General features: G+C 42.5%; 1 protein-coding gene across 1 annotated transcript in view; it reads left to right on the top strand.

Annotated features, from left to right (window-relative positions):
• Positions 1–17,509, top strand: part of usp34 (ubiquitin specific peptidase 34) — a 91,583-nt gene that overhangs the window by 36,671 nt on the left and 37,403 nt on the right. The window contains exons 21-37 of the mRNA XM_078290899.1: positions 1,846–2,000; positions 2,446–2,559; positions 4,131–4,230; positions 4,829–4,991; positions 5,475–5,601; positions 6,122–6,272; positions 7,145–7,245; positions 8,007–8,222; positions 8,783–8,908; positions 9,596–9,718; positions 11,359–11,442; positions 11,748–11,834; positions 12,201–12,401; positions 13,445–13,527; positions 14,045–14,085; positions 14,432–14,556; positions 15,587–15,739. Coding sequence (XP_078147025.1) covers positions 1,846–2,000; positions 2,446–2,559; positions 4,131–4,230; positions 4,829–4,991; positions 5,475–5,601; positions 6,122–6,272; positions 7,145–7,245; positions 8,007–8,222; positions 8,783–8,908; positions 9,596–9,718; positions 11,359–11,442; positions 11,748–11,834; positions 12,201–12,401; positions 13,445–13,527; positions 14,045–14,085; positions 14,432–14,556; positions 15,587–15,739 — 2,150 coding nt within the window. The remainder of the gene's footprint in view (positions 1–1,845; positions 2,001–2,445; positions 2,560–4,130; positions 4,231–4,828; positions 4,992–5,474; positions 5,602–6,121; positions 6,273–7,144; positions 7,246–8,006; positions 8,223–8,782; positions 8,909–9,595; positions 9,719–11,358; positions 11,443–11,747; positions 11,835–12,200; positions 12,402–13,444; positions 13,528–14,044; positions 14,086–14,431; positions 14,557–15,586; positions 15,740–17,509) is intronic.

Here is a 17,509-nt window from a genome sequence, read left to right on the forward strand (position 1 = left end):
TCAGAAGAGTTCCTCCCACAATGAGAGAAAGGAAAAGAAAACGGCACTTACTTTTGCAAAACAAAACTGATACGTGGTACAAAATGGAAAACAAATTGCAGTTCTTTTTAAAAGATAGGAGGTAACTTGAGTCCAACTTGGGAAAAAAAATTCACTTTTACAAATTGGATCTTGATAAATTTCAGGTCAACATTTTCTTCCATGGTGGATACTGTATATATTTTTGGAAACAAACCTCCAAATCCGCTCTTCTCATTGGCTTAACTAGTAATTTCTGTACCAGTTGGCCCAGTTGAAGCTGAAACCAGTGGGATTGTGCACAGTGAGATTTATTACAGCATTAATAGCTGAGATGGCATTATCTGCTGAGGGGAGTCCCTGGATACAGTAACCAGCCACCTGGCTAGCCAATGCCTCATGGGAAATATCAGCATCAGTTGGGATGGGTCTGTGACCAATCGTGTTGCTCGGCTCAAACTACCCATTGCGTAATCAGATTTTTTTTTTTTCCTAAATGAAGCTTATTATACTGTAGTTTGGAAATGAACTCTTTGTGTCTTTGGTTGCGAGTTTCTCTTTGGGAGCGGTGCTGAAATAGACCTCATTATGCAACTTGAGCTGCTCTACCCAGAACAATGCCCACGCTGTTAGTGTGTGTGTCTCTGTGTGTGTGTGTGTGTGTGTGTGTGTGTGTGTGAGAGAGAGAGAGAGAATATGTAGAGGTATAGCTGTGGACATAGTGCTGGGCAGGACACACAGGACAGAGCGACACCACCTGTAATTCAAACCGTCCAACTGGGCCGATACTTTCAGACCAAGCTGCAAAACTGAAACTTGACATAATTTTCACCTTGAGAAACGGATGATGGTGATGAAACCTAACTGTAACCTAATACCATGTTACCAAATTTCACCCAGTTCCTCCACGGTGAACAGTAAAGTCTCATGTCATTTTAGCTGACGAGCAACTTTCAGAGAGTGCAACGGAAGGAGCAGCTTCAACTCCTAGATCAGCAAAATTACAAAAACAAACAATGGCAAGGAGGTCAAGGGTCAGAGCCATTCTGCCCTGACAATAAAGGCACAGCATTCCCTCTGGTCATGACTTTTCTGGAATATCATGGAATTTAGGGATGTGTACCCCAGACAGGGGAAAGTCAGGGAATTTGATAAATTATCTGGGAAAAGTCAGGGAATATCAGGGAATTTTACAATTGGGTCACTTTACATAAATACAGCAGAATGTATTTTCCAACTTGTTTCACACTTTCATTGCATCAGATGGTTTTCAGCCCAACTGGAGAGGAAATCAGAGAATTTGTTTACCTGTTTACCCCTTTAGAAAAACAACATTAACAAACCAGGAGGGGATTAATCTGTAATTCATTTCAACTCTTTATTTGTTCTCTTATTTATAGTTGTTTCTGTATTGTTGTTCGCATTTTATTTTTAAGTACTCTTAATTCTTTGAGATTTTTTTTTTTTTTTTACATATATTCCTTTTTTATGTTAAGTTGATGAAAAGTGCTTTACAAATAAAAATGTATTCTTTTTTTAGGACATAGAAGTGCACTGAAAGGTAGAAAATTATGGAAAAGTCATAACATTTTTTATGTAGGATGTAGGAAATAATCCTGTGACACCAGGATGATGATGTCAGCTAGAGAAGTGTTAGGAAAAGAAATAAGAGATAAAAGCCAGGGAGAGAGGTGGGAGGGATTTTTTTTTAAACGTGTGTGTGTGTGTGTGTGTGTGTGTGTGTGTGTGTGTGTGTGTGTGTGTGTGTGTGTGTGTGTGTGTGTGTGTGTGTGTGTGTGTGTGTGTGTGTGTGTGTGTGTGTCTCAGGACTGAGTCTGGAGCAGGTGGACATCCTGTGGCACTGCCTGGTGGAGGACGCTGAGTGTTACGACGACGCGCTGCACTGGTTCCTCAACCAGGTCCGCAGCAAGGACCAGCACGCCATGGGCATGGAGACCTACAAACACCTGTTCCTGGAGAAGGTACACACACACACACACACACACTGTATGGGAAAAAGAAACATTTGTTCTCAAATATTTTCACAAGTTTGCAAAATTTGACCGACATCGGAAACCTTCCTGAGCTTGGTGATTTATTCTCGACTGTAGGCTTCCCTCTGGTCCTCGAATTTCTGGAATATCATGTCATTTCAAGCTTTGTATTCCAAACAGAGAAAGTCGGGGAATTTGATAAATTATCTTGGGAAATCAGGGAAAATCAGGGAGTTTTACAAATGGTTCTCTTTACCGGAATATACCAGAATGTGTTTTACAACTTATTTCACAAATTGCATCGCTCCAGTGTTTGCTCCTGAGCAGTAGTTGTGTGTTGACATTGGTGTGCTAAGTGTGCCAACGGTGGTGTGTGTATTTGTGTGTGTGTTAATGGCGTTGTGTGTGTGTGTGTGTGTGTGTGTGTCTCCAGATGCCCCAGCTGAAACCAGAGACCATCAGCATGACGGGCCTCAACCTCTTCCAGCACCTGTGTAACCTGGCCCGCCTGGCCACCAGCGCCCTGGACAACGCCTCCAGCTGTGAGGTACATACACACACACACACACACACACACACACACACTCCGTCTCTCACACACACACACACACACACACACACACACACTCATACTCACACACACGGAAGCATATACAGCTACGATTCAGTCAGTAGCTGCCAGACCTGACAAAAATCTGTTCAATGTCAATCAATCATCCTTTTCTTATGCAGAACGTTTTGTGTGAAAGTATCCAATGCAATGTGCTTCATATTAAAAATAAAATACAGATAAAATAATAAAATACAGATAAACATTATAATGGAGCAAGCAGTAAAATAAAGTGCCAGAGAGATGCGTTCACTTCAGTTTGCAGTACACACACACACACACACACAGCTGTTTGATGTGTTTCTGCACATCATCCTCTGCATCACCTGCTCAGTGTTTCAGTCCATGGAGAAACAGTTTTTCCCCAGGTGTTTGGGTGTGGTAGCCGTGCATCGACTCCAAACTGTATTCCTCATGTTTAGGATGTAGTGTGTTTTGGTGGCTGTCTCCACTTCAGTTGCACCGCACATTATGTCAAGGTCACCATCCTCTGTTTCACAAGCTGAACAAGCAGGTCAAGCTGCTCCTCTGTGAGGTGAAAACAGCCTTGAACAGGAACTATGCAGGTGGAGATGAAAAAACACCTCATCCTCTGTTTCAGAGTGGACTCCTCATCCTCTTCTATAAGAGCAAGCAGAGACATCGCTCACTTTGTCTCATCCAGTTTTATTTTCAGCATTATCCTTTGTTACTTCAGGTTATCTTAACTTTGTGTTGCATAGCAACCAGAATGATGTAACGCTCCTTGAGCTCTTTGAGCTCGTCCTCTCTCTGTTGCTCACAGCTGAGCTTCAGTTTGAGCAGAGAAAATCTGCATCTTATCTGATGACAAACTAAGGTATCCAGGTATATAAGGATGTACGGCTCCCTCTAAACCCCGGGCCTCTGGCTACACTAGTCAGTGAAATCAGCTGCTGTACAGTTTGGTTAGAATTAAATCCTGTATGCTCTTCCATGATACCAGCCTAATATTCAGACTGAACGACCATTTTGTTCCCTCTCCATTATTCAGCCTGACATTTCCTCCTAGTTAACCGTTTTCTGTGTGGGGGGATTGATTTTATCCAAACCAATCATTAGTGACTGACAGTGACTGACATATCCGGCCGAAGCATGTCAGTCAATTTTGACAAAATTATCGTCTTTGCAAAGACAATTATGTTGGTTAACGGGGAGATTTAAACAAATATTATTCTGCCGAAACGGCAATGAAAAAACGTTGCACAAATGGTTCAAACTTTAGTCCCGCCCACAAAGGCGCTGATTGGCTCAAACACACCTTGATTGTTTCTCCGCGCGAGAACAAGCCGTTGACTAGAGCGTCCGTTCGGATTTTGCTCACATTGCATGTAAAGACATGGAGGAGGACACATTTGTATACATACCAACTCCAGAAGACGCGTAGCAGCTGTTTCCAAGTGTGGACATACAGCGATGTGATCTCACTGGAATCGGATTTGATAACGATGTCAAGGTGTAACCGACTCTCCGGTCCTCTGTGTCTCCAGCTGTGTGGGATGGACCAGCTGTGGGGCATCGCTCTCAGAGCTCAGTCTGCTGACATCAGCCGCGCCGCCATCCAGTACATCAACTCCTACTACATCAACGGTCAGTTCACCTCCAGCACTCACATCCACAAAACACGTGTATTCTGCACACACACTCTTATTTTCCTGATGAAAGCGAGTGACATGAAATTATACATATTCAAGAAGTTAAAAAACAGCCACATAAGACAGCAAGTTGTATAAGACCCACTGTTTTTATTCTGAAAGAGCTTCATCATTGATTTGAAGTATTTCTCCTGTTATTCTGGTATCTAGCAATACATTTCCAACTTGTGATGCCCCTGAAGATTCTGTCACTTTTACCATGCGTCCATGGATTTTTAACATGAAAATCAACTTGCTTTTGTGTGTGTCTGCATCTGTGTTTGTGTCCTTGTGTTTTTGTATGTCTTGTTTTTTTTCTGTGCCTTTGTATTTGTTGTTTTTCTTCTTCTGTTGTCTGTCCTGTTTTGTTTTGTCTTGGCCTGTGTCTGTCGGTCTTGTCTTGTTTTTTTTCTGTCTTGTTTTGTATTTGTTTCTTTTATGGGTTTTTTTCTTCACTCGTGTTTTTGTCTGTCTCATCTTTTTTTGAGGGTTTTGTCTTGTGTATTTATCTGTCTTGTGTGTGTGTGTGTGTGTGTGTGTGTGTGTGTCTCCAGCTGGTAAGACGGGCCTGGAGAAGGAGCAGGAGTTCATCAGGAAGTGTATGGAGAGCCTGCTGATGGCTTCAGCCAACCTGGAGAAGGACGCTCACTCCAGCCTGACCAGCATCGAGCGGGGGCTGCTCATGCTCAAAACACACCTGGAGGCCTTCCGCCGCAGGTACGTGACAGGAGATTTCATCATGTAGTAGAATAAATCAGATAGTGTGTAGTGTCTGTACATGACAGTTGCTTTTCTCTTACCCAGATATTACCCAGGGACAAATACCCAGATGTTTCTGTTGTTGCTTCTAATGACTACATGAGCAAAAAATGAGAAATCTGATGTAAAAATCTGACATTTGGATTGTTAAGAACACCTCTCCTCTCTCCTCTCCTCTCCTCTCCTCCTCTCTCCTCTCTCCTCTCTCCTCTCCTCCTCTCTCCTCTCCTCTCCTCTTTCCTCTCCTCTCCTCTCCTCTCCTCTCCTCCTCTCTCCTCTCCTCTCCTCTCCTCTCCTCCTCTTCTCTCCTGATCTCCTCTCTCCTCCTCTCCTCTCTCCTCCTCTCTCTCCTCCTCTCCTCTCCTCTCTCTCCTCTCTCCTCCTCTCCTCTCCTCTCCTCCTCTCACTCCTCTCCTCCTCTCTCTCCTCCTCTCCTCTCAGGTTTGCCTACCACCTGCGGCAGTGGCAGATCGAGGGAACGGGGATCAGCAGCCACCTGAAGGCTCTGAGCGACAAACAGTCTCTGCCGCTCAGGATCGTCTGCCAGCCCGCCGGCCTGCCGGATAAGGTGAACCTGACCTGGAACTACAGTCCAATACCATTCACTGTTATGTTGCATCAAGAAAGACATTGTAAATTAGAAATAATGGGGATTAAATACGGTTTGTCCTGCCTGAGAAAGTAGAATTATCTGGGTTACCAGCATAATAAGCTGAAAAATGGTAAATGGTTTTTCACTTTTACTTCTGTGCTGTTTTGATTTTGATACTGTTTGTTTACTATAACCTGTTGTGGTTGCTGTTTCTCGTGTGTTTCTTACTGAAAATAAATGTTCCCTATGGGGACAATAAAGTCAGTAAAGTAATAATTTGGGTTAAGGGCTTTCAGTAGACATCAGTGTGGTATTGATCAATTATACAATAAATGTGTAGTCAAACAAACTCCATCAGAGGTGGAGTATCAGGCTATCTTTTGTCTTAATCAAATCAAATTATTATTTTTAAATCCGTGTTTTAATGCCAGTATCGGCCCATTACATCATCACACCTGTATATCAGTCTAACTCCAGCCTGTGTTGTTTTTTTCAGATGACCATTGAGATGTACCCCAGCGACCAGGTGGCCGACCTGCGGGCCGAGGTCACACACTGGTATGAGAACCTGCAGAAGGAGCAGATGAACCAGCAGGCCCAGCTGCAGGAGTTCGGACAGAGCAGCCGGCAGCCAGGAGACTTCCCAGGTCCACTCCCATAATCCTCGCACCCACTGACACACAGGAGGGGGGGGGGTTCAAAAGGTTTCAGGGTCTGGAACAGAGATGAAGATTACTTTGTTAGCCAGTAAACACAAGTCAACTGTAATCTGTCTTCCTCTACATCCCTCCTGTACCCTTTCATACACAAGGCAAATTCATTATGCTTCACATAAAACACAAAAAATACATCATTTGTCTAGTAAAATGACATGTTAAAACATAAAAGAGAAAGATAAAATAGGTAGGGAACCAGGGAATATTATGCAATGCTGATGTGGGTTCATCCCATGTAGGACGAGCCTCAATGTCTGATTGGCTATCACCTTATGACATCATCAAAAACAGGCAGATGACGTGATGCTCCAGATGCGGAACACCCTGGGTTAAACATTGAACTTTGGGGGCACCGCATTTTGTGCCGATTGTATAAAAAAAGCAGGTAGTGCGATGCTCACTTTGTTTCCGTAACAACCACTATCACCAGTCGGCCTCTCTACCTATCAACATTAATTGTAATTTTGTCTTTGCCAGGGAACAAATAGGGTTTATTTTATTATTTAGCAACAAAAGTAATGAAAAAAAAAAAACTGCTGGAGGCTTAAAAAAAAGTTTGAGAACTGTCCATTTAACAACTTTAAATGGTTTTCAGATTTGTCAATTAGCAGCATCAACACCTCATTGTTTATTATAAACATGTTGACCTGCTGTTTGGTGCAGTCAGTCATAAAAAGCACCTCACTTGATCACTTAAGCAGTTTTCAGACTGTCAGTAGATCATCATGTCGTGCAGTATTGTTTTGACTGCCTGCGCTGTACTGAAGTGATCCGGTGTGTGAAGCCTGTCGTCTGTCCTGCAGGAGGTTTGATGGGACCGGTCCGGATGATTTCCTCCGGTCATGAGCTGACCACCGACTACGATGAGAAGACTCTGCATGAGCTCGGCTTCAAGGACATGCAGGTGACTGCCTGGTGGACCTCTGTGTTCCAAACTAACATTAACAACTAACAAACTAACAACAACAGCTTAGTACACTGCTTTATTTAATACTGGCTGTTGATTGGCCAATGAACATATTCTGAGGTCTGTTATATTTCTGCTGTTTCACACAATCATATCACTCCACAGTCACAACGTTCAGTCCATTTAGTTGATTTCTAATCAAATTAACTAACTCCTTGGAGTTTTTTGGCAGAATCTTGTAAATTACTTTAGCTTGTAACAAAATCATTTTAAATCAATATTTCATGTCAAATGATTAATGTCTTTGGTACATACTAGCTGTGTAATAAGTAAGATAAGGTACAGAGAGCCGGTCATTATTGCAAAATAAGCTCTTTCAGGGCCCTTATTTTGCAAAAATGACGATCATTGTTCATTATCCCTTCTATAAAACACACTGTTTTGTTAGTTTGTACTACTGGCTTTATACTGTTCACTATTGTGTTATGTATTACGGCTACAGTGTTATTGTTGCTGTACAAAAAAGGATTTTTATGTATTTGAATCTTTTTGTAATTAAATTTTATGCTAATTTATATTCATAGGCATTCATGGCAAGTTTTTTTTAGTTACAGGTTTAGTCATGGTTTTAATGCCTTTGTACTTTACTGTCTGTGAAACGCTTACTACATATTGAAACTTTACATTTGAGAAGTCCAACACAGATAGTGTATCATCATCATCATCATCATCATCAGGTATTTTCCTGTGTGTCCCAGATGGTGTTTGTGTCTCTGGGCGCTCCGCGGCGGGAGAGGAAGGGGGAGGGCGTCCAGCTGCCGGCCTCCTGCCTGCCCCCGCCCCAGAAGGAGCACATCCCCATGCTGCTGCTGCTGCAGGAGCCGCACCTCACCACGCTGTTCGACCTGCTGGAGATGCTGGCCTGCTTCAAACCGCCCAGCCCCAACGCAGAGCGGGCGCTGGAGAGCCCCGAGGTGAGAGGCCACACTCCCTCTCTGAAACAAGTTACACTTTAGATATTTATTTACATACACAGAGTGACTTGAGGTCAACAGTAGAACACGCTTCAAATCTGAGGTCAACCAAGCAGCCAAAAATAAGGAGTACACAGGTCTTAGTGTCCTGACAATAGTCCTGTGACCAGAGAAATATCATTTAATAGGTCTATGGTATCATGTAAGTTTCGTGCTCTCACAAACAAACCACTGATTCAAGAGAGAGCATGGGATTTATTGCCAGAAATGTTAATTATTTGTACTTAAAGGTTTACATGTATCATTTTTATCTATATATCATTGTCAAATTAATAGTGCTACCTTGCTATAATGACTAAAGAAATGAGAGCATGGTGCAGACGATTGGTCGCCTCTATCTCACACCAGTGGTATTGTTAGTGCTAGTGTTTCTCCAAATGAAGACCACATTTCCCATAAGCCCCGTTGCATTCTGTCCCCCCATGTACCTCCATCATATTTGTGTAGTACTATGTGGTGAGTTTTAGTGTTTAAACGTGTGTGTGTGTGTGTTCGTCCAGAGTGCGCGGTGTGAGGAGCTCCACCTCCATGCAGAGAACCTGTCTCGTCGGGTTTGGGAGCTGCTGATGCTGCTTCCCACCTGTCCCAACATGCTGCTGGCCTTCCAGAACATCTCCGACGACACGGTCAGTCACAGAGCTGTAAAGGCCGGGCTCCATGGGTGGATGTGGAGATTTTGGCTGCATTAGTGAAGTTTCACTATAGATTGTTGGAGTTTGATATGAGAAAATGTTTCAGGATGTAAAACATCAGCGGTAAACGTCAGGTTTTGGTGTCAGTCCCTCAGAATCAAAGAGCGAGGGCTTCTTTCTAGAGCCGCCATTTTGCACCAAGAGACGTTCAACAATCATACAGGGAGAAATCCATCGTAGAAGAGGAGAGAGACCAGTTTCTCCACCAGCAGGAGCAGGAGAGAGACCAGAATGCAATGCAGCAGAGAGACATGATGAATTTTGAGTAAGGGGCGCAACTGCGAACATGGACGAACCCCAATGTTCACAAACTAGTTGGCTATATTTATATGACCAAATTTCCACCTTTGATTAAAAGCAACAAGTTCGCACCTCTCCTCTGGAAGTTGTCAAAAGGCATTCTGGGAAATGTAGGAAATCAGTAACTGAAGTAGACCAGGCAGGTTGAGGGAAAGTGGGTTCAGCAAAAAAGTAAATTTCAACTCAAAATAACTCCAGGAATGCATCACAAATTGATTATCTCTAACAGTGTAAGAGTATCCAAGGGTGGATTTTTCCTTTAAATTTAATCCGTCAACCACTGAATAACTGAACCTGTTCTGTGTGTGTGTGTGTGTGTAGAATGGGGAGGGTCTGTGCTGGAAGGAGCTGCTGAGGATCAAAAGCCCCCACAAGCTGCTGTACGCTCTGGAGATCATCGAGGCTCTGGGCAAACCCAACAGACGCATCCACCGAGAGTCCACCGTGAGACACATACACACACACACACACACACATCGACATCCACCGAGAGTCCACCGTGAGACACACACACACACACACACACACACACACACACACACACACACATCCACATCCACCGAGAGTCCACCGTGAGACACACACACACACACACACACACATCGACATCCACTGAGAGTCCACCGTGAGACACACACACACACACACATCGACATCCACCGAGAGTCCACCGTGAGACACACACACACACACACACACACACACATCGACATCCACCGAGAGTCCACCGTGAGACACACACACACACACACCGACATCCACCGAGAGTCCACCGTGAGACACACACACACATTTAAAATATTTATTTATGTCCACATAAATACATGCGTACAAAGGACATAAACACTATTAATGCAGTCAGATATTGAGTCAGTCAGTTACATAAGTGCCTAATTGGCAGCCACATTGTTGCATACACACAGGATGAAAACAGTGGCAGGTCGAAGGATAACAGACAGGATCCACTTCATGGGTATAAAAAGCAACGCCTTCTCCATATTGAGCAGCTACCAATGATAGCAGATACTGAACAATACCTCGCTAACTGCTTGGCCCTTCTCTTAGGGAGACCAGCCATCTGAAGGCCCCTCACAACTAGCTTGTGCACATGACCCAGGCTGCCAAATATGAAAACTAAAAGTTTACACTTGTAGCCTAGCTGTGAAATGGTCTGCTCCAGCTGTTGATATTTCAGCATCTTGGTTAGAAAGGCTTCCTCTAGGCTGTAGTCAAAAGTACAGCCGACCTCTAGAACGAACACCTCTCTAAGATCTTCACTGACAACAACAACATCAGGGGTGTTAGTTGTAATATTAGAGAACACTTCTGAATCCTCACTACACAGACTGAACATGCTCAGCTTCACAGTAGAATGCTTATAAAGCATTATAGAAGACCTGAAAATAGATGTCATATATTTTGATATCAAATCCACTATTCTGTCGTGCCTACATATGTAAAGCCCCCTGTATACATGGCAACCATTTAAGATGTGAGACACACACACACACACACACACACACACACATCGACATCCACCGTGAGACACACACACACACACACACATCGACATCCACCGAGAGTCCACCGTGAGACACACACACACACACACACACACACACACACATCGACATCCACCAAGAGTCCACCGTGAGACACACACACACACATCGACATCCACCGAGAGTCCACCATGAGACACACACACACACACACACACACACACACATCCACATCCACCGAGAGTCCACCGTGAGACACACACACACACACATCGACATCCACCGAGAGTCCACCGTGAGACACACACACACACACACACATCCACATCCACCGAGAGTCCACCGTGAGACACACACACACATCCGCCGTGAGACACACACACACACACACATCCACCGAGAGTCCACCGTGAGACACACACACATAGATCCACCGAGAGTCCACCGTGAGACACACACACACACACACACACACGTCCACCATGAGACACACACACACAGAGTACATACACACACATTCACACTCACAAACCAGTCCATACCTAATGTGTGTGTGTGTGTGCGTGTGTGTGTGTGTTCCAGGGCAGCTACAGTGACCTGTACCCAGACTCTGACGACTCCAGTGAGGACCAGATAGAGAACAGCAAGAACACCTGGAGCTGCAAGGTACAACACACACACACACACACACACGCACACACACAGAGCTGGTGAAAAACTACACTGGTCTGTTGTTTAGTCTATGAGGAAGTCATCTCTCTTTTCCTCTCTCTCTCCCGCCCTCTTTCTGTCGCTCTTTCTCTCTTTTTCACCCTTTCTATTTCTCTTTTTCTCTCCCTCTTTGTCTCTCTCTTTCTCCCTTCCTTACTCTTTCTTTCTCTTTTTCCTCTCTCTCTCTCTCTCTCTCTCTCTCTCTCTCTCCCTCTCTCTCTCTCTCTCTCTCTCTCTCTCCCTCTCTCTCTCTCTCTCAGTTTGTTTCTTCTGGCGGCCTCCAGTTGCTCCTGGAGATCTTCAACTCGGCCATCCTTGAACCCAAAGACCAGGAGTCCTGGACAGTGGTAAGGGTTTTTATTTCATTTTGAGTTGAAATGTTCCAAGAGAAAAATATTTTTCATGTGAAAGAATATTTAAAAAATTGAAAAATACCTGCAGTTTGACTATTTGAAACGGATGTAAAGAGAAAATTATTGCAGCCTGTTCTCAGAGCTTTAGGGTGTTTTCATTTATAGACTTCTAAAGAAAATTAAAATCACACACTCTTCTCTTTTCTTTTACTTTCTTGCTTTATTTATCCCATCAGATGTTTTCATACCCTGACGAAGGCCATGTAGCCAAAAACGTAGCTTAGAGTGAGAAAGCCATAAGTGTCATTTTGGGAAAAAAAGTCAAATAAGTAACTAAGTGAGAGTGTGTGTTGTGTGCAGTGGCTGCTGGACTGCCTGGCCTGCCTGCTGAAGCTGATCTGCCAGTTTGCGGTGGACCCGGCCGATCTGGACCTGGCCTACCACGACGTCTTCTCCTGGTCCGGCCTGGCAGACAGCCAGCGCAAACGAGCCTGGCCCGGCAAATCCCGCAAGGCCACCGGAGAACATGGCAAGGGCCTGCACATACCCCGCCTGACCGAGGTACACACACCGCCACACACACACACATGTAGACATATATATTAACTGTACTGATTCAAGAGGTGAACACACACACACTGCCCAGGTAGATATGTAAATATTTGCTGACTTATTTACTTCATTTCTTACTTTAATTACTTTCTAACTTAGTCATTTTCTTACTTACTTTCTTACTCAGTACATTTATTTCTTTTTTTTTCTTACCTAGTAATATTCTTACTTTTGTTCTTAGTTTCTTACTCACAAACTTAATTACTAACTTAAATTCTTTCGTACTTAGTTTCTTACTAACTTAATTTCTTATTTGCTATTTTTCTCTTTTGTTCTTTCTTTTTTCTTCCTGTCTTTCTTTCTTTGTGTTTCTTTCTTGCTGTCTTTTTCTTTCTTTCTGCCTTTTTCTATCTCTCCTTTCTTTCTTTGTCTGTCTGTCTGTCTTTCTGTATTTCTTTCTGTCTTTCTTCCACAGGTAAACACATACACTACCTAGAGATACACTTCCTTGCTTATTATTTACTCACTTTCTTTATCCCAGAGGGAAATTTTCATGTTTTGCTGAGGAATATGTAGGAGTCAAGCGATCATATCAAGGAATTTGAAACATCAGTGATTCAGTTTCTTTGTAATACGTCTATCTCAAAGTATGTGCGTCTGATGTAATATTTAAACACAAAAGTATGATTCCAAAGCACAAGAATGCAGGAACAGAGGATGGATAGAGATCCTGGAAGTTAATGTGCCGACCCAGGATGAATCAGATAGTGACTTGGCCAACGAAAATGAGTGGGGGAAACCCTAAAATTCATTGTGAGACTGACTCATCATGTCCAAACTGTGCTACAGTCTGTAGTACAGAGCGGGTTGAATCAGCTGGGGAAATGAACAACCTGTGTGTCTTAACTGATGATGTGACTTGAAGCACACAGCCCGTCTCAAGCTGTAAAGATGTTTCTCTGTTCTCGTTTTTTTTGGGGAGACTTGGCATTGTGGGATCTGATCCTCACCTGCTGTGTGTGTGTGTGTGTGTGTGTGTGTGTTGTTCCCAGGTGTTCCTGAGCCTCGTCCAGGGAACCAACCTGATCCAGCGTCTGATCAACGTGGCGTACACCTACGACAACCTCGCACACAGGTGACAGCATGCACCACACTTTGAAAATTAATTCAACTTTATTTTGGAAAGTTAGACTTAAATACTAAATATAACCAACATGATTGTCGGGCTGAAAGATATTGAAAAAAAATTTAATTGTGATTATTTGACAGATTATTGCAATTGTGATTTAAACTGTGATTCATATCACACATTTTTATTGTCATGCATTTTTTAGAACTTTAAAATTGAAGAAAAGTGATTTTGTTAAAAGAATAGATGTCAGTGAACAGGATTTACTGAGTTCGAGTCTGATGAAAGGTTTTCAACAATATTGTACTTTATTATTGATTCATGGACCAAAGATTACCTGCAGCTCTAAAACACTTTGTTTAGAAATCCAGTTTGGACGCCCCTCTCTCTCTCAAGCACTTAATTGCAGCTTCTGCGATTTGGAAATTGTGGAAGGTCATATTGCGATTTTGATTTTTAAAAATGTTTTTTTATTAATTGTTCAGCTCTACATGATTATACATATTTTGTGTTTGTTCCGCAGAGTTCTTAAGGCTCAGTCAGACCACAGGTCCCGTCATGAAGGTGAGAATTTATCTAGTGAATCGATATTCACAAGTCAGAACATTTCTTTGGCATTTATATTGTTAAATTTGTTTGCACACATAAATAATGAAACACTGAAAGAAGAGAAAAGGAAAACATGGATGCCTTAATAGTGTGCCTTAATAATATATCTCATTCAAAATCATGTTGATACAACTGAATTAGATTGACAAACACATCAGTGAAATGACAGTAACAAAGTGTAACGACAACAAAATGTAATAACAAAATAAAATGCATCAAAGTAGCCCTGCTGCAGAAAAACAGATTGATCTGAGTCGTTACTCTTGGACGCATCATGACACTGGTTTTGTTTCAACACCAGTGACTCACTACTCCATGTGGCTGCTGGTGAGCTGGGCCCACTGCTGCTCCATGGTGAAGTCCAGCCTGGCTGACAGCGAACACCTCCACGACTGGCTGAAGAAGCTCACACTGCTGGTGCCGGAGGTGAGGCGGAGAAACGGAGTATCCACGGGCCCTTAAGAAGTCTGAAGTTATCTAAGTTTAAGGCCTTAAAAAGTATTAATATGTCTTAAATATACTGCCATTAGAGGTCTTAGCATGTAAGGACAGATTTATTTTTTTCGGGTGTTTTCACATATAGTTATTTTTAAAGGAACCGAACTCAGTCCTTTTTAAGTGAACCAAAAAGTGAACCAGCAGCATGTGAACTCGGTCCTCTTTGTGTTCACAGTGTGGACTTACAAGAGGACTCAGCTCTCTTTTCAGTGGGAATCAATCAGACCATTCAGACCTCCTGGGGTCTGAGCTCAGTTTGTTTTCGAGGGTCTGAGTTCATTTGGCGTGTTCACATATGCACAAAGAATTGCTGAGTCATTGGACTGAGGTCACTTGAGAGGCTGAAAAGGACCAAAAGTGAAAGCACCCTTAATTAAGTTTCAGTTTGATGAAAGTGTCTGGGTTGACACCCAGCAGGTTTGGAGTTCTTAGACTTCTTCTTAGAAGTTTGGAGCGTTTTCTCCTTTAGTTTTATGGATTCAAGGAGACGGGTGTTGACATCTGACAGCCTAGCATAATAAAATGAAGTCTGGACTGATGCTGATATTCAGCTATTTCTTCATGTGTTCTTAACTGGTATGAACACCACAGAAGAAGAGACAAGTCCATCATGATTAGTCAAACATACAGCGACTGGAAGCAAAGTCCTGGCAGGATGACAGGTCACCAAAACTCTGTCCAATGAACAAGCTACTTGTGAGTCATGTGACTTGTAATTGGGACGTGTGAACCTAAATGAGCCAAATACAAAAATGCAACAAAGTCAACTTCTCCACTGCGGTTCAGACCAAAGAAAACAAACTGGAGGTGTGATCTCACCCTAACATTTCATCCCTTAATGGGTTGATCACTGGGTCAATCTCCCCAGAACTTGATGTTTTCCTTTAAAGTTGCATCTCTAATCTATCTAATCTATCTAATGTCAGCCTGTCTAAACTGTGATGTGTTGTTGTTCCAGCCGGCGGTGAGGCACGAGGCGTGTAACGGCCTCTACAAACTGTCTCTGTCCGGTCTGGAGGGAGGAGAGTCCATCAACAGGTCCTTCCTGCTGCTGGCTGCCTCCACGCTGCTCAAGTTCCTGCCGGACGCACAGGCTCTCAAACCACTGAGGGTGGGTCTCACACACACACACACACACAAAAATGACTGCAAACGTACGTACACACACACACATAAACGCATGCATACACGCGCACACAAACATGTCCAAAAACGCATGCACGCACAAATGCATGTATATGACACACACACATATACACACACACACTTCTGCTCACTCACGCACACACTAACCGTGGAAAAAGTGAAAATAGTCCAATTAAACGTGATAATTAGCTGTGTGATAAAAGCATGTTTGGGAAAACTGCAGCACACCTGCTGTTCAGCTTGATGTGTTGTTAGTCAGCGCAGCGGTTTGTCTCTTCACTGTTTTAATGTGTTTTTGAAAGCAGTCGGAGTCTGTGAGTTCAAACCTGCAGCAGAACAGACAGCAGGAGCTTCTGACTGTGGAAATGCAGCTCTGGGTTTAGACTTCATCAGTGTTAACGGTGATAGGAAAAACTAAAATGACACCGGTCTTTAACCTAACCCCAATAATAACCCCTTCAGAGAAAACACCAGCCAGAATATCCTCACCTACTCCGAAAAATGATCACTTTTTGTTTCCGTTGCTCAAACTGACCCTTAGGAATCATACAAGTCCACACATGTTCACAGTTATGATGGTTAAGAAACCGGTCTGCAAGCTACACTCTGTGTCAGTAGTCCTGAAGGACGATGATCTGGCTCAATTTGAGCTTTGCTACAGTGAAGTCCAGTGTCTTTCTACGAGACATTGTCCCTCTGATGGGATTAATGCTGGAGAGACTGGTACACACCAAACACTAACTATAAAGATAACTATAAAAAGATTTCAATCGTTATAAGTAAATAGAAAGTCTGTGTTCCCACCAAGGTTATTATAGTTTTGCATTTTTCATTAGTTTTTATTTTTATTTCGTTTTGACTTTTTGTTTTCAATTTCAGTTTAGTTTTAATTAGTTTTCAAAGCGGGTTTGCTAGTTTAGTTTAGTTTTTATTTTTTGAAAATGCTTAGTTTTAGTTTAGTTTTTATTAGTTTCAGTGTTAGTTTTAGTCTTTTTTTGTAATATGGGGTATTTGTCAGGGGCGAGATTCAAAAAGGTAAAAAAAAATAAATTGGAAGATAGATTTCATAGCCACCCAAAATACTAGGCTTATGTATGAAATAAATTGACAAAGACGAAAACGAAAGACATTTTCTCTATAATTTTAGTTTATTTTAGTTCGTTTTGTAAACACACAATATAGTTTCAGTTAGTTATCGTTTTTTTGTAAAGCCTAGTTTTTATTTTTATTTCAGTTAACAAAAATGTTTTTTCACACCTAGTTTTCGTGTTTTCGTTAGTTTTCGTTATATAACTATAACTATAACTATATTTTTGGTTCGATCTCAAAGCGATTTTTTGGATGCAGAGACAATGATAAAACACTTTCAACCAATCACATTAAAGTTGTAAGAAAAAAGGGGCGGAGAATTCAGCAGCTCACTGCAGTGACGCCTCATCTGCTGAGGAACTGATCAGATATTGATGTTGTGTGAATGCTTCAGCGACATTGATTCCTTATAGTTTATAGTTTTTGATCTAAGATGTGAACGGGCCTTTACTTCAGCTGTTTCTACATCAGAGCCTCCAGCAAAACACAGTTTTACTTTTACGGTCGAATGCAGTTCTGGTCTGAGTTTCTTTCATGTTTGTCTGTGCTCAGTCGGCTGTGATGTGAGTTGTTCAGCCAAGACATCGCTGCTCTCTCACACAGAAAAACAATCTCTGTTGCTCTGTGTCGTCTGACTGTAAAGTGA

The sequence above is a fragment of the Centroberyx gerrardi genome, chromosome 3 (assembly GCF_048128805.1).
Source record: "Centroberyx gerrardi isolate f3 chromosome 3, fCenGer3.hap1.cur.20231027, whole genome shotgun sequence".
In the NCBI taxonomy this organism is placed as follows: Eukaryota; Metazoa; Chordata; class Actinopteri; order Beryciformes; family Berycidae; genus Centroberyx; species Centroberyx gerrardi.